The sequence below is a fragment of the Protopterus annectens genome, chromosome 3.part0 (genome assembly GCF_019279795.1).
Source record: "Protopterus annectens isolate FY-2018-M chromosome 3.part0, PAN1.0, whole genome shotgun sequence".
Lineage (NCBI taxonomy): Eukaryota > Metazoa > Chordata > Ceratodontiformes > Protopteridae > Protopterus > Protopterus annectens.
The window spans coordinates 1,711,761,583-1,711,786,738 of record NC_056731.1 but is presented as its reverse complement, the minus strand read 5'-3'; the positions used below and the strand labels follow the sequence as shown (position 1 = coordinate 1,711,786,738).

At 38.9% G+C, this 25,156-nt stretch overlaps 1 protein-coding gene across 1 annotated transcript in view; it reads left to right on the top strand.

The window, feature by feature from the left end:
• Positions 1-25,156, top strand: part of GPLD1 (glycosylphosphatidylinositol specific phospholipase D1) — an 871,054-nt gene that overhangs the window by 564,226 nt on the left and 281,672 nt on the right. Inside the window, exon 17 of the mRNA XM_044065746.1 lies at positions 9,762-9,912. Coding sequence (XP_043921681.1) covers positions 9,762-9,912 — 151 coding nt within the window. The remainder of the gene's footprint in view (positions 1-9,761; positions 9,913-25,156) is intronic.

The following is a 25,156-nucleotide window of genomic DNA, read 5'->3' as shown; positions in this document are numbered from 1 at the left end:
AGGAAAATATCACTTTTATATAGAAATACTCTTTTAGACCTGAAATCACAACATTATATTTTAAAATTTTAGATAAGCTTTATTTTCCTTGAAGACAGAAAAACATTACTCTTTTGTTCTGAAGTAGCTGGCTTGTACATAGTGCAGTTTATGAATCTCAGTAGCCCTTCTGCCCTGAATATGGACTATCTTCAAATGTCTGTATATTCCCAGTATTTCAAGATATCCTTATGACATCTTCAGGACGACCCCTGGATAGTTTCACTTTTGTTGTATATTCTATATCGCAATATCATTACACAATAGACAACAAAGTTTAAGATGTTAAACAAAGAATACATCCTAACTTATTTACCAATAATCCTTGGATTAAAGTGATATGTCTTATTGATTTGTATCAAATGAATTCTGTTGCTAATGTTTAAAAAAAATTTTAAATGATACTGGAAAATGGAAAAATTTGGAGCTTTATTCCTAACATTTTGATTTCAGGCCTTTGTATATATTGTAGATAGCTCTTATTTGTTCATTATAATTGTTCTATTTTCATTCATAGTTCACTTTTATTGTATTTGATTATATATTACTTGAATATTGGAAAAAATATTAACAAACATTTATTGAATATAAAAAAGTTTCAGATATGTTTGTACATATTAGAAGAAGTAAATTATGAGTATTTTGCTATAGCAATAAAATATCAGTTTTTCTGAGAAAAGGGTATTATTTTTGTTTTCATTCATAAGAACACACTAACAATATAATTCAGTTACACACTGAGTTTGAAAACATGTAAATCTAAAATAGTTTTTTTGGGGGGAGGGAATGGAATGGTAAAAAAAGAAAAAAAAAAAAGAAAACAGAGCTCCCAAATGGCTCCATTTGAAATCTGAAGACTCACATTGCTGAGTCCTGAGACTGAAAAAAATGACCAAAAATGCAGCAGAGCAGTGAATATTGAACATGCTCTTCTCATTTGGCAAACCCTCCTGCGTCCCCTAAACTTATACATGCCATATCATGGAGAAAAGGGAATAGTCTGTGAAATATCAATATCAGACTTATTTTAAGTAAGTCTGGATTTTTGACCATTTGTTTTTCACATCGTGGCATTCGGCAATGTGGGTTTTCAGATTTTAATTGGTTATTCACCCAAATGCAGTAAGAGTCTACTTCTGGTGTTTATCAATCTATAATATTGCTGTAAACATGAAAATATTAAACACATTTCTCTGAATAGTATGACATGACCCTTAGCTACAGAACACATTTAGTGGGTGATTCCAAAAATGAAGACACCTAATTTTATCTTCAGTGTAAATTACTTTACTACAGACATTCTAAATTGCACTGGGACATAAGTCTAATGATAACAACAACGAAAACAAAATCCTTATTAGGAAAAATAAACAGGATTTTACTTTTAATGCAATCACAACTCATTAAAAACATTTTAGGCACTTGTACTCCATATGCTTTGCAGATGTTCAACAAAGCAACTCCAACGGAAACTGAGAATAATGCAAAGTGTTAGATTATGGCAAGGAAGACATTTGGATACCTGAGTCAAGAACATATATATGAAAGGGGGTTTCTCAGTCTTCCTTTGTGATTTGAACATGACTGTTGTTTGACATTGTAACAATAGGATATTCAGCTACAAAATATATCTAAGACGGCTACTTTACTTAGGAATTTCACTGTACCTTAGTGCTAAATATGACCTCCTGCTTTAGCTGGTTAAAATCATAGGTTCAAAGGTTCATAGGAGATTGCCAGAGTAATGACTTAAAAATCGTACATGCCCAGCTAATATATAGATAGATAATATATAAATGTAATCCCAATTCATGTTAGACATAGCCCCTCGCTGATCCTCTTCAAGCGAAATCTGGACACGTGGATGGAAAATCGCAAATTCACCCCTGGGATCTCTTCTGTGTACCTACTAGACCGAGGTACAGTAAACTAATCTTAAAAGGGTACCTTCTGTGACCTACTTTACAGAGGTGCACAGTAGGCTAATCTAATAGGGAGGCAGAAGCCAAATACACTCTGGCTAGGCTTATAAATGCCCTAGGGCAGATAGCCTAGTATCTACCTATGAACCTATAATAAACTGATTGTAACCAATATATGGCCCTTAGTAGCAAGAGGATGGCATGGGCTTGTGCCTATGCCTTGAGTATCTTACAGATTGCCCCTGTCAATAAGGGACATAGGCACTACCCCAGGTGCAAATTTGTGATTCCCCATCCATTAATCCAAACTGCATTCGTTGAGAGCCAGGGAGGGGCTCTGCTTTATGTGAATAGGAATCCTGTTCCAAAGAAGGGTCAATCACTGAGACACATATCTGTCCCTCCAGCATGTTTTGTTTGAGTCACTGACTAAGTTTAGATCCCTAGATTGGGTCACTCTCATGCTGATAGACTTGCAGATGTGTAGCAGTTCAACAGGGCTGGATTTGTGAGTGCCTTGTAGGTCAGGCATAGGTAACCCCTTAATAGGAGTCAGACTAAATGGATATGGCCTTTAGTTTATCCACATAAGACATGTTGTTTACACCCTGTATTTCCTTTATGATGAACCTCTGTGGTCACTCTAGCTGCTGTAAGTGACTAGTCAAGTACATGCCAATTGGCGCATTGTCCTCAATTATTGGTCTAATGAGGGGTGAGTAAAGTGGGACTATAATTTCCTTGGATCTGGATGCCATACCTTTACTAATAAGTTGTGCCACATAGAAGGACATCTTCACCACAGTGGACACAGCATGGTCAAAGTTCAGACTACTATCTACTGCATCTGTGTACCTACATTTCTTACCTCTGAGTCTACTCTTAGGGGTGTGCTATTGATGTTGTAATTTGATTGAGTATTTGACTTCCAAAAGAGTATGATAATGCATTTTTTAATATTTAGTTTTAGGCCATGTTTCTGTCAAAAGTCATTTTTCTGATCTAGATACTCCTAAAGGATATCTACATAATTGGAGGATTCAGTAATTGATTCAACTTGCAGTCTTTGGCAGACTTTGTCATCCAGAGGCTTTCCACATTAGCCTTGACTTCAGAGAACTATATTCTGAACAGGAGTGGTCCCAGCACTGAGCCCTGTGGCACACCACTTGTAACTTGTCTCTTGCTAGATCTGCATTCACCCACTTTAACCATGTGTCCTGTCCATGAGCCAACTGGCTGTCCATCTGGTGATGTGGGGATTTATGCCCAGTTTTGTGAGTTTATTTATAATATCTGAGTGTGGAATTGTGTCACATACCTTGGCCAGGTTGTGGTAGGTCATATGTACTGTTTTACCCTCATCCATGGACTTAGTGACTTTCCTCAAAGAACTCCATTAGATTCATAAGGTATGACCTGCCCTTGATAAAGCTGAATTGGGTCATGTCCACTGTTTGGAGATTTCCTGTAGCATTATTTATCAGGTCCATGATTATTCCTTCTATGGCCTTACATATAAGACTAGTCAAACTTATGGATCTGTAATTTCCTGGGTCAGTAGATGGTCCCCCTCTATGCAGAGGGATGACTGTTGCTCTCCTTCACTCTATTGGTACAAAGCCAGTCCAGACACTGTGGTTAAACAGAGATCTTAATGGGCCTGATAAGTCCTGATTTAAGCTGTTTAAGAGGAAACCTGGTATATTGTCAGGCCCCAATGAAGCCATGCTTTTAGTTTTAGATACTGCAGTGGTAACCTTTTCTAAGATGATAATTGGCAGTGGAGTGGTGGAGGGTATTTATTGGGGAAGAACTGGGGGTAATGGGGAGGTGAGAACTGAGCTGAATTTGTTGGCAAGCAGATTTGCTATATCTTCTAGCTGAGTGCATATAGGTGATACCATCTACAACTAATTCTGCACATTGTTGGATGTTAGCCTTAAGACTGTGGACATAACTGAGATGTTTTATGGTTTTCCTTAGATTTGGAGGCTACTTTTACCTCAAAATCTACTTTTCAGAGACTTGACTAGTTCCCTGATCCACTTGTTTCGACTAATGAGGGACTTTTTGGTCTGTTGTGCACATTTCCTTTTACTTCTAGATGGTATTTTCTTTCATTTGTTGTGCAGTCTGTTAATACGAGAGGTCCATCAGGGTAGCTTGTTTTTGTGGTTTGACCTGGGTTTATTTCAGTCTGGTACTGCTATTTCTGTGCAGGGGTTTTTTATACACCTCTGCATAGGTTCCTGTGTTTTCTGGATTTGGTGGAGCTTGGAAACTAGCTTGGAAACTAGCTATGCCATCCCTTAATAGGGGGTAATTTACCTTAGAAAAGTTCTTAAAGTTTTATTTCAAGGAAGACCACTTTGTGATCTGATCTTACCAGTGAGGACATCAAACTGGGGATGGGGGTGCAGCGCTCTCCCATATTTGTGAGTACCAGATCTAGGATATTTACTCCCCTAGTGGGAGTAAAGACTAGCTGCTCCAGGCCATTTGAATTTACAAAGTCAAGAAGTCTTTGGGCTTGCATGTTAGTGGTCTTGTATGCCTCCCAGTTAATGGAGGGGTAGTTGAAATTAGTCATGAGTATAGTATTGATCTGGAAGGTGAGTGATTCTAGTAACTTCAGGTTTGATGTATTTCTTGGTTTATGGTGGGGGACCTGTAGCTGGCAAGAATATGGTAATGGATTTCTGCCATGGCTAGTTGGACATGGAGTAGCTCAAGCATGTCATATAGTTTGACCAGCCTTGAGGTGTGCTTATCATTTATGTAGATAGATACACCTCTGCCTTTTGCTATTTCGTGTTCAGTGGGTGGTCAGAATGTATGAAATCCATTATAGCCATTCACTACCAGAGTGCTTTCAGCGGCTTTGAGCAATGTTTCAGTAACTGCAAGGACTTCAGCATTCTCCAAGGTGAGGAGAGCTTCTAGGAAGTGCATATTCTTGTTTTTGTGGTTTGACAGACAACTAACTGTAACCTTCTCCTCATCCAGCCTGGTAAGAAGGACATCAGTGTGTCTCACAAAGTAGTCTCCTATGACCAGAATATTGAGTTGTGGAGTGTTTCACCTTAAGTGCTTGATAGTTGAGACACAATGAGATGTGGCTTTATGTTGTGATGCAAATTATCTTGTTTGAGTGCATGCATAGTTTCTGAGGACTATGCCTGAAAGACCTTTGAGGTTTGGGTAAGTTACATGTGAGCACCTCTGCATATGTGGGTCTATGTGTGTGGATTTTGTGGGTGCAGTGAGCAATACGTGTAAGTTGCTGACAATCTGTTGCCTTTTGTGTCAGTATGTGAGATTCTAGCCTCCAGTTTCAGTGTGTAACTACATCTCTCACATACTGTATTTGTCTGTTCAAGAATTAAGTTATTTTCAGTGTACATAAGGAAATTGCTGTATTGCCCCAGGATCCCCATGTCCACCAGGCTAGATGCAGAGATAGCAGGAAAGTGCCCATCCATGGTTGTAGGTCCTAATGTGTACTTGCAAGGGATAGGAGTGGGAGGTGTTTGTAACTGGATAAGGAAAGGGTGCTTACTTGGTGTAATCTGCAGCTAACCTAAACAGCAATGCTGCCCAACAAGCAAATCAGATACTCTCTAAGCAGCAATAGTCCTTGGTGTTATAATAGGGTAAGGTAGACCTAAACAGTCCTAACTAAGTGCATAAATGCTGTTCACTGTGCATACTAGTTGCCCCATAAGTAACGATTGACTGAGGTAAAATTCCAAGGTGTTTTTATAGGGAAATTTGAACTTCTAGTAATTGTGTATATACAAGGCATTGATAAACACTGCTGCATGAAGGGCAGCTTTGCACAAATGCAAGGCTTATATACGATCAGAAAAAAGCAAGTTGTATATTAACTATGCCCTGATACTAATCAGGAAAGCACACAATTAGCTTTCCACCAGCAATTCCCAGCTCAGATAGGTAAAATCTGCCATTTCCTGCCACAAGAGTGCAAACTTTGTTGCTCTTATTGTAAAATGAATGGTTTGTATCCCACATGTTAAGGAATCACAGACAGATGCCTAATACTAATTATGGATTTCAGTGTTGAACAGCAGCCTTTACAGCAGTTTGAGAATACAACTTTAAACTTTAAAGAATTGCAAAAAAAAAAAAAAAAAAAACAATAAATAGCACAGTAGACTCTCACAGTATAATGAAAATAAGAAAGGTAAGTGCAAAATGATACTTTAAAACTAATTAAAATCAATTGAAAATGCAAAAAATATTGATAGGTATAGGATTACATCTCAAACATATCAAGTGCACATTTCGCTCAAAAGTTTTGGTGGGAGTGAAAAAGACAGAATGCACAGATTAAATTGTCAGATGAGTGAATGAACAAATGACTGAAGGTTTATTTCTATAGTGTAGGTAAGTAGGAATGTGCAGGCAATGAATGTTTGACTGAAAAGATTATAGCAGTTAATGACTATGTGCAAGTGCTCATGGGTAAGGATTAGGATAAGGGTTAGGTAAGAGGATACATTTATTGTTTTGTAGATTTGGTATTGTGTGAGTTCTGTGTCCTTACTCATGTGCTTACCCTAACCCTACACATTATATTACTAAAAACTCTTTCCTTAACTGTAGTACTGCCAATTTGACATTTGATCTAGGTTTTTTAACTGGAGTTTACATTTTTGTGGGAGGGAAGTAGTCAATAGATTGTGATTCATTCTTAGTCAGTCATTCAGTATTTTGTGATTCCCTTTTTTTGTTTGACCACTTTTGGTTCTGTCTTTTGGGTTTATGATCTTTCATTACAGAATCAGACATGGATATAGATATTCTTGTGAAATATATAAGGTTCTACTTTTGATGTAATGAAAATGCGCACATATTTTCTGGATATTAGTTTCACCATGTCTTTTGATCAGAGGTCAAATTGCCCCTCAGTGGAAATTACACATATTGCCAAACTGTAACAAGAAAACTCCTTTGGAACACTGACTTTCTAGCTGTGAACAAAGTGCCATATGCCAGTTTCCTTATTCAGCTCATAATAAAAAGTTCAGGTAATTCTTATAATCTACTTGGTTATAAAACATGCTCAAAACTGACATTCTATCCTCAAGGATTTCACTGCATCTCAATCCTGATTTATACTGTAGCATATAGTCTTTGTCAGTACAGGGAATTTAGGCATCACTCTTCCTGCAATAATAGAAATGTTGCTTTGTTTGCTGAAATGTTTACGATTCTGTATTTCTAATATAAGCACAACTCAATAATATGATTCTGGATATGGGCTGCATTCATTCAGCCAAAACATGAGTTATATTCACATCTAACAAAAACTGAGTATAATTCAACGTGTTACCCAGGTATATTTTAATGGCCATGTATGCCTACTGGTGGAGCCTACTATTTCAAGGCTATATATCTGAAACAGTCTGACCTTTTCTAGTAAAAATCTTTGTTCAGCAAATCTGGATATTCAGTTGTAAACTTTGTTTAGGATACATGTTTAGGTGCAGAGGTAATTAGTCACAATATCCACTAATGCTTTCTTTTTTCCTATAATAGCATTTCAAATGCTGGAAACCATCATTTTCAAGAACAAATAATTTGTGGTTTCCCTCATATGTTATAACAGCAAAATATGTATGAGTTTATATGCAATGCATTGTGCGAAACCTGTGAGAAAAAAATGAAAATGTATAAATTTGTTGTGTATTGAATCTAAAGACATTTGATTAGAGAGGTTGTGAATTTATAATAATTTAATGACAACATGAAAACTAAAACATGGGTTTCTGTCTTCAATGTGTTTCTAAAATTACTACAGTCACTTACTTGTGCTATTTTCACACATATACCATCCCAGTAGAATGTGACCATCCCGAGGGGGCATGTCACCACTGGCTGTAAAAGACATTTAAATACAGAAGCCTTATTGCTGTTGGAGACATACACTGTCCCTCTCCAGTGATCAACAGTGATTGTGTAACTGCACTTTGATATCATATATAGCATGTCCATCAATAAATAGCAACAGTCTGTACATTTTGGCTATCTCACTGAGAAGAAAGTGAAAGACACAATGGACATAGTGATATATTTCAACTTGCTGCTGTGAGGACATACACTGCCTGCTGACAAGCCATGTCAATGATCATTTGACAGTGATCATGAAATTACATTGTATTTTCATATAAAGCATGCCTCCTCATTGCTACAAATGAGAATAACTGCCTTCTGTGTACTTCTGCAATGTTTGAGTTAGAAGAAAATGAAAGATAAAAGGAATAGAATAATGTATTTCCATATGCACAGTGTCATTCATAGCAAGCCATATCAATGAATGTTTTGGATGGATTGTGTTATTATTTGTGGCTTTCACAAATTTATTTAGCATTTGTTAACAGGGAAAGTCTGACTTGGAACAAAGCCAAGTTTCAGTAGAGACCCAGGGAGAAATGCTCCAGACTCATGTCTTTGTAACGTGGGAGGAAACCAGAGCACCCAGAGGAAACACACATGAATGTAGGGAGTACATACAGACTCCGCACAGAAGGCACTCCAGCTGAGAATCGAACCGGAGAATCTCTTGCTGTGAGGTGACAATGCTACTGCTGGACCACTGCACCACCCATATCCCTTAAACAACCTAGCCACTTTCTGTGCACATTGTTGAAGTGTGATTGTGAAGTATGTAAAAAATATAGTGGTATCAGAAATAATTTTCTGATAATAGCTCATAGACACATATCAAATAAAGCAAGATAAAGAAAAAAGTCAGCAGCTAAAACAAACAGATCCACCTAAATGAAGTTATGTCCCTTTGATGTCTTTCAAAAGTAAGACATATATAATACAACACCAATTATATGGGAAAACAACAGCGCAATGTTCTCTTCTGTATCTAGGCTTACAGGAGCCAAAATAAAATGTGTTTCAAATACTGGACTGTTGAACACAGTAAACAGTGAGGTGGGTGTTTGTTTCAGTCAAAAGAGGAAACAAAAAGCAGCCAAACGGTTAAAAGAATAGGAAGAACACTTCCCAGCAAAGTCTTATAAACAGCAGCTTATCTAAGAGTCTAAACAGACAAGTTTATAGTGAGAAACAACAAACAATCTAAGTCAAAATACATCCAGGGCATAAAAATAAATGTATAAATAAAGCAGACCTCTTCAAAACAAGATTCCCCAATGCTAAAATTTATAACAAACTAGTTCCTCCCAAAATCTAGTATTGCCAGCACTTTACCCAAAGCTAAAAATAGGTCAAACAGGAATCCTCATAAATAACAGGGCACAATGCAACCGTCAAGAGTATATAGTTCTGAACAAACATACATAGTTTGTCACAGCAAAGACGAATAGTTACAGCAACAAATCTCCAAGCAGACCACCTACCTATCAAATATATTACTAAAATAAAAATATGTTAAGCTTAACATCTTGAATAACAAAGCGTGCTGAATTGCAAAACTGATGTCAACTCAACCTACTTGAGATAAATAAGTGGTCTTACTTTAAATATCTAAGTAAAGCAGTTCTGACAGCGAAATATACTGTAATGAATATTTGGAATTAATGCTTATCCAAATGCAACCTTTCCAAAAATTTTCCCTAAATGAATAGAGAATTTTCCTTCAAAAAGCTGAAACAGTCTTAATTTCAAAAGAAATTGTATAAAACAAATCAAAACATATATAGACTGCTTAGCAGTGATTTTTTTTATCATTTACTTTAATGTGCACTGATCAGACATTGTTAGGCTGTAACAGAAATTGTATCTCTTTACGTTTTCCAGGAAACATTTTGTAATCTGGGCTGGAAACTGCTTGCTGCAGATATGGATAAAGATGGTGCAGATGATCTAGTGACAGCCTCCCCTTACTCACCTGGGGGAGGATCCCAGAGAGGAATGGTTGCTGCATTCTACTCCAAAACAAATGTAAAAGGTGATTTGCTTAACTTATTTCATATAAAGTTTATATTCTTATGAATTTCATGAATAATTTTAGATGCACATTGAAAGTGACAATAGGTTCAATGCTGCTAAGGATATTTTCACAAGAAAAATGTGAATTTCCCTGATGTATGTCTAGCTGCCCGGGCTAATCTTACCATGAGTGTCCTGCAGATATTCTGCTCTTTGGCTATGTAGGATGACCAAACCATAGGTGCTATTAAGGTATTGACAGTTTCTGTGGTAGCTTAGGATTTTGTTTGATCCTTATCCACCTGTGACCATCAAGCCCTCATCCTGTGAAGATTTTCCTGTAATCCCATAATGGTCCCATATTTAGCCCAGTGTATGTCTTGCCCCACATTCTATGTGGGAAAGATGTATAGAAAATTAAAAAAATGACTATATGAACATTTGTTTTAAATTCGAAAGAAAAAGTACTAATGCTTTTTATAAGCATATAGAAGAGGAAAATGAACATCAGTTTAAGTTTTTAGTATTGCAACAAATGGTTTGTGATCCAAAAAGTTCCATTATAGATGAACATTTAGAAAAATGTGAACTAAAGTGCTTATTAAAGTTGGATGCTTTTAGGTTTCCAGGATTAAACAAAAGTAGTTCTGTTAATTCAATATTAAAATTAAAGTATTATGGAGTTTCGTTGAATTCATTATTAGCACGGTATTGTGATCAATTATTCAATTGCATTTAATTGTTTTTAATTTTTTATTGGGTAAATGAAGATGTGTGATGGATGATTTTAAACATTTAAGTGTGATTCTTGAATAATATGTTATGCTCTGATGAAGTTCCCAATGTAAGGAACAAAAGCACTTCACATTTCCTTCTACTCTACCAACACTCGCTGTATACTAAACAAAGTCTGTGAACTCCATGCCCGGATAGCTGATCATAACCCTGATATTGTCTCCTTAACCAAAACCTGGTTAAAATCACATATTCCAGATAATGACGTCCTTCCCCCAGGATATAACATATTACGGCTAGATCGCCCTAACAAAAAAGGAGGAGGCATAGCAATACTTTATAAGAACCATCTCACCTTGACATTGCTACCTAAATCTACCCCATTCTTTGTACCTGCTGAACTGATCATGGGAAATCTCAAAATTAATGACCATTCCTTCATCACCATTGCTGCAGTTTATATACCCCCCAGGTGATAACATCCCCATATTAGAAAATATTCTCTCCTACTTCACTCATAACTTTCACAATTAAAGTATTATCTTTGGGGACGTGAACATCAACTGGTTATCTATCACTAATGACAGCTCAAAAATTAACTTTAATTTTTACAGCTTTTCTCAGCTTATCACCCACCTAACCCATTTTAATAATTCTCATACTTCTCATACCCTAATAGACTGAATACTAGTATCCCAACCTTTGAAATACCACAATCCCCAAACCTTACCAGACTGTTTAAGTGACCACTCTCCAGTAAAGGTTACTAGGTTCTCCCCCCAATTGTCTAAGCCACTCAGATACATCACCTGTCGCAAACTCTCAAACTTTTACCCTGACACTCTTAACACCCTCCTCTTTAAAGTTAACTGGGATGTTCTAAAATACCTCCCCTTAAAAGAAGCTGTCCTTCGCTTAAACTCTGTCTTTCTCAACATACTAGACTCTCTGGCTCCCACTCGTACTAAACGCATCAAATCTACAGTCTCACCCTGGCTGTCCAAAACTACTCTCAACCTTATGAAAAATAGAGACAAGCTTTGGAAAATCTGGTCACAAACTAAACTTCCTAAAGATCTGCAAAAATACAGAGAAGCAAGAAACTTAACAAAGAAATATATAAACAAAGACAAAAAGGAATTTTACTATAACCCTCCTACCGCACTAAAAACCAACTCAATAAAATTCTGGCACTCGATTAACCAGATACTCCACCCAGGCAATCCCTCTCTCCCTAACCCATCCCCAGGCAAAACCTCACTAATAATTGCCTCCCTATTTAACTCATACTTTATTGACTCCATATCCAAGCTATTAAAGTATAACACACCATCTACTTGAAGTCCTCCTGTAACTAATCCTCCTTCAACCGCACCTCCTTCCAACTCCTTCTCCCGCAAACCAGTGCCAACTTCCTTTATCAAGACTCAACTATCCAACTTAAAACCCTATTCCCCATCTACAGATAAAATTCCTCTTAACTTTCTCCAACTTGCATCAGAGTCTCTTGCCCTACCAGTATCAATTCTAATTAATCACTCTATCACAGAAGGAGAAATCCCAGCCATTTCCATTTCAGAAGCAGTTTCATACCCCTCCTATACACAAAGGTGGCAACTCCTCTGATATCTCAAATTTCCGTCCAATTACTATCCTGTCCCCTCTTTCCAAAGTCCTCGAAAAATGTGTTCACAAACAGGTCATGCAATATCTTACTAGGCATAACCTTTTAACTCCTACACAACACGGCTTCAGACCTAGACACAGCACTACCACAGCACTTCTATTCTTTCTCCACACAGTCTCTCTTGCCAGGGACAACCACAAGCTAGTTTCTTGCCTATTTCTGGATATGTCCAAAGCATTTGATACTGTATCTCACCCTCTCCTCTTAAACAAATTACAAGAACTAAATTTCTCACCCAAAGCAGTTTCATGGTTCTCTAGTTACCTATCCAATCGAACTCAATCTGTCAAATGGCAGTCTGCACTCTCACAACCTCTACCTGTCAAAATGGGAGTTCTCCAAGGCTCTATTTTAGAGCTTTTACTCTTTAGTATTTTCACTAACAATCTCTACTCTGCCTCACCCTTGACTTCTCTAGTTCAATATGCTGATGACTCAACAATCACTACAATTGCCAGCTCCATCTCTGAACTCCATTCTGCCACCCAAACTGCCTTTAATTCAATCGAATCCTGACTTACTGACAGTCAACTCATACTCAATCCAAAAAAAAAACAAAAAAAACAAAATTGCTACTGTTTCTCCCAAAAAATCTATCCTATATCAAATCTACAACACCTCCATACAAGTAGAATCCTGCACCAAACTCTTAGGAATCACCATAGATGACCAATTGAAGTTTGACATACATATCAATAACTGTATCAAAAAGGCCCCAAAACTAGGACTACTCTACAGATCAAAAAACATTCCTTTCCTCTGATGCCAGGATTACACTCTCTCAATCATACCTCCTACCCAGTCTTATGTATGGCTCCCAGATCCTTATTAATCTTGACTCTACCCTTCTCACCAAGCTCAAAACCTCCTATAACAAAATAGAACGTTTTGCATCAAATCAAAACTATAAATCCCATCACTGCATCTCACTAAAATAAATGGACTGGTTAGAACTACCTCACCATCTTGTACTCTTTCAACTCTCCATTATTCACTCTATCCTTTACTTGCCTTCTTTCTGCCCAACACTTGCTCCAGTTATTTCTTATTACTTTCCCTCCAGACAACTTAGAAGCTCTAATCAAAACTTACTCCAAATTTATAAACCCAAAACTAAAACTGGATGTAAACTGTATAGCTATCATCCATCCATGTCCTGGAATATACTACCTCAAGTACGGTCCCTTACCAACACAAAAGTATTCAAATAAGCATTAAAAGACCACCTCAAAAATCATTGGTACTGCCACTGTACTCAGCCACCATAAAATATATACATATTATCCCTCTTTCTCCCTCTTTGATCTATCATACTATCCCACTGTACATCCCTTCTCCCCGTGTTATTCCACTAGTTTTTATACTCTCAACCTCCAGTCTCTTCACATTTTAGACTTTCCTATTAACCATCCCCTATATAAATCTAGCCCCCTCCTCCTAGCCCTTCTTCTCTCTGACTCTCATTCCTTATTCTTATCCTCTCTATACAAATTCCTAACCCCTCCAAGTCACCTACCCTCATCTTCACTTCTTACTTCATTCCCTTACTCTATAAAGCCTTTATTCTAAACTACTGTTTAATTAAATTGTATTGTAAAGACTGTAACTAGTTTACTTTTCTGTTGTGATTGTACTGTATAGACTGTTTTTAGAGTTCTTTATTTTTTTCATTGCTTACTCTATTTGTTAGAATAAGCTGTGTTATATTAATACTTGACTTCTGTACTTTTATTTTTACTTGTACTTAATGGAGCTTTTCTCCCCGGGTCACTGCTGAAAAAGGGCACCTGCCCAGCCACTCTAATCCGGTCAATAAATATAAAATAAATAAATAAAATAAATAAATAAAACTAAAAAAAAATGTTTTATATCTAGGCATACAACGTTAGGTGATTTATTTCCATAAGAACAAGATACCTAATTAAGGTGAGAGACAAAACGTATAAGAAATGGAAAACAGGTCGAACTGCAACTTTGAAAAGTGAAATAAACAAGCTAGACAAACAAATTATGCATAGTGTGACACAAAATCAAGAAATTTTAACAAAATTTATATAAAGATGTTGAGCATAATAGGAAACCATTTTATAGAAACATAAGATGTGAAAGGATTAAAGACATACTCTACAAATTAATAAACAGTGTTTAGATTCTAAAATTTATTCTCAGACACAACAGATCACAAATACATTTACAAAATCTTATGCAAAACAGTTTGGCTTCAAAAAGGAGGTGGTAAGTTATCCTAGTGAACCGAGGTAACCTCAGATACTGAAATCAAATTAGATTATATTGAAAAAGAACTATGCAAACTGGATTCAAAGTACATGGAGGAGACATAATTATAATAATGACATGAGAACACTTTAGCAAGAACTTACAGTACCATTATATATACTATTTGCTAGATCATACAAATATGGGGAGACTCCCCAAGGTTGCAGCTGTGCCTACTAAACATGTCTTTATGGGAAAGGGGAGTAGGACAAACCCAGAGTCACATAAACCCTTAAGTCTACTTTATGTTGTGGAAAAATAATGGAGAAGGTAATATTAAATAAGTTATTGTCAGCATTGGAAAGGTTGGGACTTGAAACCATATGTCAGCATACATATGCTGAAAATAGATCTATTACTACCTGTAACATGATGTTCTATAACAATATAACAGCTATGAATGTAAAATTATGCTGCAGTGTAATTTATATAGATTTAACTTCAAGCATTTGACAGGGTCATAGACAAAAACACAGATCAATAAATTAGAACAACTAAGTATTGGTGTACTTTTGATAAGATGGATAGCTACATGGCTTACAAATAGGGCATGGCAAATATCATACAGCAATTGGACAGGTAAAATTCCTGGTTATAGTCAGGGTGTCCCACAGGGCTCAGTCCTAGGCCCATAATTGTCTAAATTGCATCTTTCAGACCTTTCTTTTTCACATGAGGTGTTCTAAAGTCTGTATGCAGATGACTTGAAATTGGGCAAAATTATTACATGGGTTAGGGATAGGGCATGCCTGCAAAAGAATTTGACTAAATTGACCATTTGGGTACAGGAAAGTAATGTGGTTGATAAATAAATCAGAAACTAAGCATATGAGATTTGGAAGACATAAATTGAAAGCTGAATATTTAATACAGCACACAGTGATTGAAACTATAGATTCATTTAAGACCTAGGTATATGGGTAGATCGAACTTTGAGTTTTTATAATCATATATATATATATATATATATATATATATATATATATATATATATATATATATATATATATATAAGTGATGTGTAATGTTTGCAGCTGGGACTGTGTCAGTATGGTTTTTGATGTAAAATGCTTGCAACTAGGATTGTGTTGGTGTGGTTTGTTTTCATTTATATAAATGTATGATTGCCTATGTCTTAAATGATGGTTTATAGGTTCATAGGCTCATAGGTTCATACTAGGCTATCTGCCCTGAGGCAATTATAAGCCTAGCCCGATTCTGTATGGCTTACGCCACCCCTTGATTTGAGTATACTGTGCCCTTTTTAAGGTTTAGTTTACTGTGCCTCTGTCTAATAGTGACACGGGAGTAATCCCTGGGACAAACCTACAATCCTCCATCCACCTATCGAGATTCTTCTTGAAGAGATTCAGTGAGGTGCTCTGCCTCACATGAACTGGAATTCTATTCCAGAGTGAAGGAGCCTCCGGGTTATGAACCTGTCCCTCCAGCAAGTTCTATTTATTTCTGTGCTGAGGTTCAAGTCCCTCGAACATGTGGCTCTAAGGGATTTAGATTTACTGAGGTGGAGCATGTCCATTAATTCTGGATTTGACATAGCTTTGTATGTCAGGCATAGATCGCCTCAAGTAGGCGGTATGCAACTGAGTAGAGCTGGAGTTTTTAACCATATGGCATCTGTTTGAGACCCTTGATCCTCTTGGTGAGATACTTTTGGGGTCTTTCTAATTGCTGCAGGTGTCGGGTAAGGTACATCCCAAAAGGGGCATTGTATTCTATGATGGGCCTGATGAGGGATGAATAAAGGGGCACGATTACCTCTCTTGATCTAGATGTGAAACCCTTCGTGATGAGGTGGGCTATGTAGAAGGTCTTTCTAACCACTTTAGCAATGTGGTTTTCAAAGGAGAGATTGCTATCAACTTGGGTCCCCAGGTCCCTAATAACTTTCTCTGTACTTAATGGGTTTCGCCTATGTGGTAATTTGTGGGCACATTGTTTTGCCAAAGGGTATGACTATACATTTTTTGGCATTTAGCTTTAAACCATGGCGCTGGCACCAGTTATCTGTCTCTGTGAGACCTTTTTGAAGGATGTTTGTGTCAGATGGAGAGTTGATTAAGTTTGCAGTCATCTGCGAACTTGGTGAGTCATAGTCCTCCCACGTTTGCCTGTACCTCGGAAAAGTATATACCGAACAAGAGTGGTCCCAGGACAGAACCCTGTGGGACACCACTTGTGACTGGTTTCGAGTCTGACATGGCTCCAGCAACTCTCACTCTGTGGGTTCTGTCTTTGAGCCAGTTTGCAACCCATCTTGTGACATAGGGGTTTATTTTTAAGCTGGATAGCTTATCTATGATGCCCGAGTGGGGTATTGTGTCAAATGCCTTTGCAAGGTCCAGATAGGCTGTGTGGACTACCTTCTCTTCATCTATGGCTTTGGTGACTGTTTTGAAGAAGTCAACCAGGTTCAAAAGGCAGGATCTGCTCTTGACAAAGCCGAACTGGGTAGGATCTAGTGTCTGTAGGTCCCCAATTTCTTTGTTTATGAGCTCCATGATGATCCTGTCCATAGCCTTGCAGACTAAGCTAGTCAGGCTTATGGGGCGATAGTTTCCAGGGTCCGTAGAGGCTCCACCTTTGTGGAGTGGGACCACTGTTGCTGTACACCATTTTGTGGGCACATATCCTGTAGTGAGGCTGAGATTGTATAGCTGTTTTATTTGAGGGATTAGTTCCTCTTGGAGTTCATTTAGGACGCAACCTGGGACGCCATCTGGTCCCATGGAAGCAGTGTTTTTTGCTTTGGAGAGGGCAGCCTTCACCTGAGCATCAGAGATGTTTGGGAGGCAGCCCTCTGCTGGGATAGATACTTGCTCTTTGGGGAGGGGTGGAGAAGTTTGCACTGAACCTGTCTGCCAGGATATTGGCGATGTCTGTGGGTTCAGTGTATTTTTTGTCGTTTAGAATCAACTCAGAACAAGTCTGGTTTAATAAAGATGTTTCTTGTTAAAAAAAAGGAAAAACTGAATACTTTATGTAATGCTGCTTAGGTTATGTTCTGCCTCCCTTGGCTGTATATAGCAAATGCAATCTCCAAATCTGTAGCAAGGTAAATTGAGAAGTTTACTCACCACTACGGATAGTGTTAGCAGACAGTGACTCAATTGAAATGACACCTGTGAAGACAGTTAAATAGTTTAATTTCCAAACTGTGCAGATCTTAATACAAGATGACATTCCAATAGGTAAAATAATGATGCTTTGACACACTCCAGCAATAGGCATGTGGCTGCAATGGAGTCTAACACACACTGAAGAAAATGGGGGAGAAGGGTGGAGTTAGCTAACAGACCTAGGCTACAGGAAAACAGCTAGGACAAAATACATATAAGGCAATTTCTTAGCTGAACATCAAATACACAAGCATGTGTAACATGACACTCCCTACCTGAAATCTTTAGATTTCACCAAACAACAATAACAATAAACATTGTCCATGATATATTTGGAACTTCTTTACCCACTTTGAACCTAAGAAACAAGAGGGAGGGGAGAACAAAAGGATAAATGCAAACATCATAATGAATTCTTACTGTTGCCAACACCTCTGAAGACCTGGGCAAGCAGGAATGGGAACAGATCAAATTTCAGTTAGCAGAATCTGAAGATGCATTTTCATGCTTGGAAAGAAGCAACACCAGATCAGTGACAGGTCTGAAGAAAAGTCGCGCTGAGCTTTTCTTAATTACCCTGACATCAACCTTCCAAACCTTTCCATCATTACTGGGCATAGTTTGTGTAATGGGTCCCATGAGCCAGTGGTTATGTTGAGCATCTTTGCCTTTAAGAAAAACCTCATCACCTACTCTTAAATTCGGCTTATTGACTTGCCAATTACTGCGACCTTGAAGACTGGAAAGGTATTCCTTCTTCCAATGACTCCAGAACACATTACTAAGGTGTTGAACTTGCTTCCATTGTCATCTATGAAAAATAGAGCAGTCAAGGTCCCCTGGAGGTTCAGATGCTACTCTGTTTTTTTGAGTAAGCAGAGTAGCTGGAGTGACCAACAATGGAGAGTCTGGATCCAGAGGCACTGGATCTAGTGGTCTGGCATTGATTATGGCAGAGACCTCTGCCAGAAGTTGTACTCACTTTCCTCACTTATCTAGAGGAAAATAGTCTTTTTTATTCAGGCATGTCCAAGGGTCAGCTCCCAGTGTTCTCTCCTGTCTATCTGATGAATCTGGGCATCTAAGGGCAATGTAGAAATTGCCTCATGTACACAGACAACCCTCTCCTCCTACAGCCCAACACTACAACCTGTGAGAGATGCACTTATCTAGCCAAACTGGAGGTAAAGCTCTCTCCAACCAAGAACAAACTTGACATTCAAGAGGAGAAGGTAAACACTTGCACCACACCACACTTATCACATAGTCTCACTAAATCTACATCACCAAAATCCACACATAGAAACAGAAAAACATTCGCGGAGGCTCTCAATAATAATCTGCCCAAGGAACAGAGACCTCCAAAGCAGAAACCCAAGCAACTTCCACCCCACAACACAACCCAAATGACACATAGCCCACAGACTCAGTGTGCCACTCAACCATAGCCAATAAGACAAAACAACATATCCAACACACTAGTCATAGGTGACTCTATAGTCAGGCACACTGATGTCCCACTCACCAGGCTAAACAAGGAGAAGGTTACTGTCAGCTGCCTGTCAAGTGCCAAGATCCGCCACATAACCCACACACTCAGATCACTTCATAACAAGTACAAATATGACTCTGTCATTGTCCATGTTGGTATGAATGACCTGAGACGTACCTCCCTGGACTACATGAAAAGAGACATGGAAGAGCTCCCCGATCTTGTAGCCCAGGCAGGTATGACCCTAGCCCTGAGTAGCATTCTGCCATTGCCCAGAATGATACCGCAGTACAAGGACAAAATGATTGACTGCAACAATTGGCTGATCTTCTGGTGTCATTCTAGGGGGATCTGGTATCTGTCTGTTTGGGATAACATGGTCGACAGGCCACGATGCTTTGCCAGAGATGGCCTGCACCTGTCGCCCCTGGGATTCTGGATACTGGCTAAGGCTCTTGCCGCCCCTATACTGCCTTTTTTAGGCAAGGTTCAAATGACAAATTCACCACTGTAACAGGAACAGGCAAGCAAAAACTGAGGGTAATGCTACTCAATGCTAGAAATCTAAATCTCAAAATGCACTCACTCGAGGCACTCCTTAAAATGGAACATCGATATCTGTGCAGTGACTGAGACCTGGATCAAGGCTCCAGACAGCACCCCTGCACTACCAGGCTATAACTCATACCACACTTTTTCGGCCATGTAACATGGACCAGAACACCAAAGGTGGAGGTGTGTCCATATTCATTAAGGATATCCACACCTCCAGGCTAGTTGCTCAGCATAATGCATCCCAGGTTATCCAAGTGCAACTAACTCTGGACAAAACTGCAATCCAAATTGTAGCTTGCTACAGATCCCCCACCATGCCCCAAGATTCCCACTACTCTTTTCTTGATGTACTGGAAAATATTAGGGTTCAATCAAATACCCTAATAATGGGCAATTTCAACTACACCACCATTAACTGAGAAAACTACTCGTGCACCAACTCCTTCACACAACACTTTCTGGAATTCATAAACTCCAATGCCCTGGATCATCTTATCCACATCCCCACCAGGGGCAACAATATCCTAGACCTAGTCATTACCAACATGAGTGACCGGTGTTCCACACCTGAAGTCAACACCTCTTTGGTCCGATCCGACCAAAAGCTAATCACCCTTGATATCCACATCCCACCGCCCCCCATTAAGGAAACCACGGTAAAAAATTTCTCCAAAGCCAACTTTATCAGACCTCCCAACTGTCCCGAATTACTCATTTTTACCGAGTTTTGGGGACCCAATGAAGGGGTGCCACGATTCCCGAGTGGCATCCCTTCATTCTGATTTTTTAAGATATTTTATTTAGATTCTGCACTTTCGGAGCTGACGTCATCACGTGCACGATGACGTCCGCTCCGTCAGCCTGTCGGAATTAAGCTCAGCCAAACATGTTGCCTGTTTGAATACTCGCGTGCGTCTGTATGTTTGAATACTCGGTTCGTCTGTGCTGCTTTCATTTTAATGCTGAGCGTGTTGCCCTGTTTGAATATTCGGTTTGTCTGGGACAGATTTAATGCCATTCATACTTGGAGTGGAGTTATCTACATCTGCTGAGTGAGTGAATACTATATCTGCTTCTGCCATGCCATTTAGCTGCTTGGGGACTGCTAGTGCTATGCCGTTTAATAGGGTGATTAAGATTCCATTGCAGTTCTGTGGATTGCTGAGAGGTACTGCAGTTCTTTCTCTTAGTGTGTGTGTGTGTGTGTGTGTGTGTGTGTGTGTGTGTGTGTGTGTGTGTGTGTGTGTGTGTGTGTGTGTGTGTGTGTGTGTGTGTGTGTGTATGTATGTGTGTGTGTGTGTCTGTGTGTGTGTGTGTACATGTGTGTGAATTCAACAGAACACTGCGCCGTAATGTACGTGAATCGAAGAGAACACACTGCAAAGGTATTTGCGTGTGTGTGCTTGCATGTGCCTTTGTTTTTGTGTGACTAATCATAAAAAGAAACTGTTCATTTTTCATTTTTGTTCAGTACAATGCTGGGGATTTGTGATTTGCATAGGTTTCAGTTTAGGGGAGCTTGTTGGTCAGAGAAGGCAGGTTTTGGCATATTTTTTTCAAGGTTTTGTAGCTTGGGAAGCTGTTTGTTTGGGATTAGCGTATACTGAAGATAATTGCATCTTTAGTTCATCAGTGTTCTAAAAGTCAATAAATAAGGTTTGACACTGGAACATAGACAACATAATGCACATGCTGTGAGTGCCCCAACACTCTTCTAGCCATCAGTACAAATTAAAAGACTATTGGAAAAAATGGAGCTGTAAAAGTGAAACTGTGGATGCAACACTGCTTGCAGGTATGAAGGTCCCATGTTTGATACTAGTGCTGGTTCTTGGCTGAATGAACTTAAACAGACCACCAAGGTTTGACATTGTAACAGTAGATAGCACCATCCATTTATAACAGACTTTATGAGAGCTGGAGAAATACTCTCAGTGAACTCCACAGGCATATGATTCAGGAATTCCATGAGACTGGTTATATGAAGTGCACATATTAACACTGTGATTGGGAGAGACTATCTATGGAGCTAAGAAGATCTTTATTAAAGCAAGTGAAGTAAAAAATAATTAAACAGAATGAAGCATATTCAGATTTTTTTACATGCAGAAGTTGACAGCCTGTGAAGTAAAATCAAGAATAAATAGTGCCTAGGGCTATTTTAGTGTGTAACAATGGAAATTCCCAATGTTTTAAAATAAGTGCTGCAGAAAGGAATAATTCCATGAGAAAAGAAGCACATAATGACATAAAAAGAACCTAGCTGGGTCATTAGTGAGGTATGGACATTCTATGTGAATGGAATTATTTACTGTAGTACAATACATGTTTTAGCATGCTGAATCTATATCACAAAGAGAATAATTGGCTCGATAAGTGAGTCATTTTCCTTCAGTGAATACTGTAAGACAGCTGCAGTAAAATCATTCTTATGAGAGCCTTGTTTCTTCTGATTCAGCTTCTGAGCTCAGGCCAACTGCCAATATTTGTAAGTAATGAAGAACAACATGTAAAGTACAGTTATATCTCATATGCAACATAACACAGCAGAAATGGATTCAAGGGTCTAATTCCTTGTAGGTAATCCCCCTCCCCCCAATGTAGAGGGAATACAAGAACAAAAATTAAGTAGCAAGCAAGCAAGTGTATATTGTACTGAGTACTGAATGGAAAGAATTAGGTGATTACAGTAATACAAGAGTAAAGACACGAAGTTAGAGTAAATGTTTTGTATCGTTCTGCAGTCTGTTGAGAACAAAGTGATGCAAAATTCAGCCATGATTGTTTGACAAATTCTGGACTTTCTTTCATTTTATGCCTCTTTTTCATCAATCTCTAGTTATGGTAGTCTGCAACTTGTACTTATTTGATTTTTTGAATGTGGAAGGTAGGCTGGTACAAGGATTCTGTCGGCCACAACCTGAGACACAGGGTAGGGGCTATTACAAATTGTATATTTACACCTAAGATGTGTTATACAAAGTTTGCAGGATATTAAATAAGGCAACATTTTACACAGAATAGTCAGTTTACAGTCATTGTAGAAGTAAAGAAGTATGCACACATTAGTGTTTATGGTAAATGGGGTGAAATAGCCAGGTAATGGGACATTGGAATGGCTGCAGGGGGACTGTGGTGCCGTATTTTGGTTGTCTGTTCTTCAGTTTGCATTTGAAAGTTGGTATCCCACAACTTCATTGGAGTGGGCGGGGTTATGTAATTATATATGCAATTTTTATGTTAATCAGCGTACAGATTTGTACCTATTTTTCATGGGCCTTGTCCAGATTTTTGATGTTTCCAGGTTGAGAGGTATGAACTTCATGCTTCTTAAGACAGAAGTGGTGAACTTCATGACACCCATGCAGATGGACAATACAGTTACGACTGCTGAATCCTACAAAAATGCACTCTATAACCACTTACACTAGTGCATGGATCATGCTATCCCAAACAGAACCAAGACACTATCCTCCAAAAAAAGGAAACCAATCTGGTGGTCCCCTGCCATAAACAAACTGTACAACAGAAGGAAGAAATTGTTGCAAAAGAGAGTAAAATCCCATAAGTGGAGGAGCTCTCTGGTCAGCCTCAGTAAGAAGCTGAGATCCCTTATAAGATCCTCCAAAGCTAGCTGTGAAAACAAAATCACCACTGATTCTAAGGACAGTCACAAAGCATTCTATAGCTATGTCAAGAATCTCAATGGCAACACCCAGATCTGCTCTAAGTTACAGCACAACGTCACGAAAATTACAGAACCAACTGATATTGCCAACATCCTGGCAGATAGGTTCAGTGCTATCTTTAACCCACCCTCATCCCCTAAAGGGCCCATATCTATACAGGAAGAATGCAGAGTCCCTGTAATCACAACTATGCAGATAAAAGCTGCACTCTCTAAAGCCAAAAACACAGCTTCCATGGGACCGGACAACATCCCAGGCTGCATTTTATATGAACTTCAGAACGAACTGGCTCCCCACCTAAGCACCATGTTCAGTCATAGCCTCACATCAGACTTTGTGCCCACTGAATGGCGTACAGCAACAGTTATCCCACTCCACAAAGGGGGAGCCACCACTGATCCCAGGAACTATCGCCCTATTAGTCTGACGAGCCTGGTCTGCAAGGCCATGGAACGTATTATCATGAAACTCATAAACAAAGACATTGGTAACCTCCAAACTCTGTATCCCATCCAGTTCAGGTTTGTGAAAGGCAGATCATGCCTCCTGATCCTGATCGACTTCTTTGAGGAAGTCACCAAAGCCATAGATGAGGGTAAGGTGTTTCACACAGCCTATCTTGACCTTGCCAAGGTTTTTGACACCATCCCCCATTCTGGAATTATAACTAAACTCACTAAACTAGGTATAAATCCCTACATCACAAGATGGGTTGCCAACTGGCTCACTGACAGAACCCACACTGTAAAAGTTACACACTCCAAATCTGACCTCAAACCAGTGACAAGTGGAGTACCACAGGGTTCAGTCCTGGGACCTCTCCTGTTTGGTATCTACTTCTCTGAAGTACAGGCTAGCACAGAAGGCCTCTGGCTAACGAAGTTCACAGATGAATGCAAACTAGGAACCATAGTCAAGTCCCCAAATGATGTGGAAATCCTACAGAAGGGCTTTGCTGAGACAGATGCCTGGTGTCAGAGCCATAGCCTCAAGCTCAATGCCAAAATGTTAATTGTCATCCCCTTTGGTAAAAACTCTGTACCAATGAACTACTACATAGACAGCAGTCTATTTAACACCGAATGTGTGATAACAGACCTTGGGACCCAGGTGGACAGTAGTCTGTCCTTTGATAGTCACATCGCCACAGTAGTCAGGAAGTCCTTCTACATGGCACACCTCATCATAAAAGGTTCTCATCCAGGAAAAAAGAGGTCATTGTTCCCCTCTACTCTACACTCATTAGACCCATTATAGAGTACAATGCCCCTTTTGGAATGTACCTCACAAGACATCTGCAGCAGCTGGAAAGACCACAGAAGTACCTCACAAAGAGGATTACTGGCCTCAAACAGATGCCCTACACTGACTGTCTCAAAAAACTCCAGCATTACTCCATAGCATATCGCTTACTCTGAGGTTATCTCTGCCTAACATATAAAGCTATGTCAAACCCAGAGCTGTTGGACATGCTACACCTAAAGAAATCCCATGAGCTACATGGTCTAGGGACCTAAACCTTGTCACTACAATAAACAGGACATGCTGGAGGGATAGATTCCTGTCCCAGAGACTTCCCATACTCTGAAACAGGCTACCCATCTATGTCAAGCAAAGTTCTTCATTAGCACTCTTCAAGAAAAATCTTGATGAGTAGATGGGAAATAGGAAATACACCCCAGGGATCA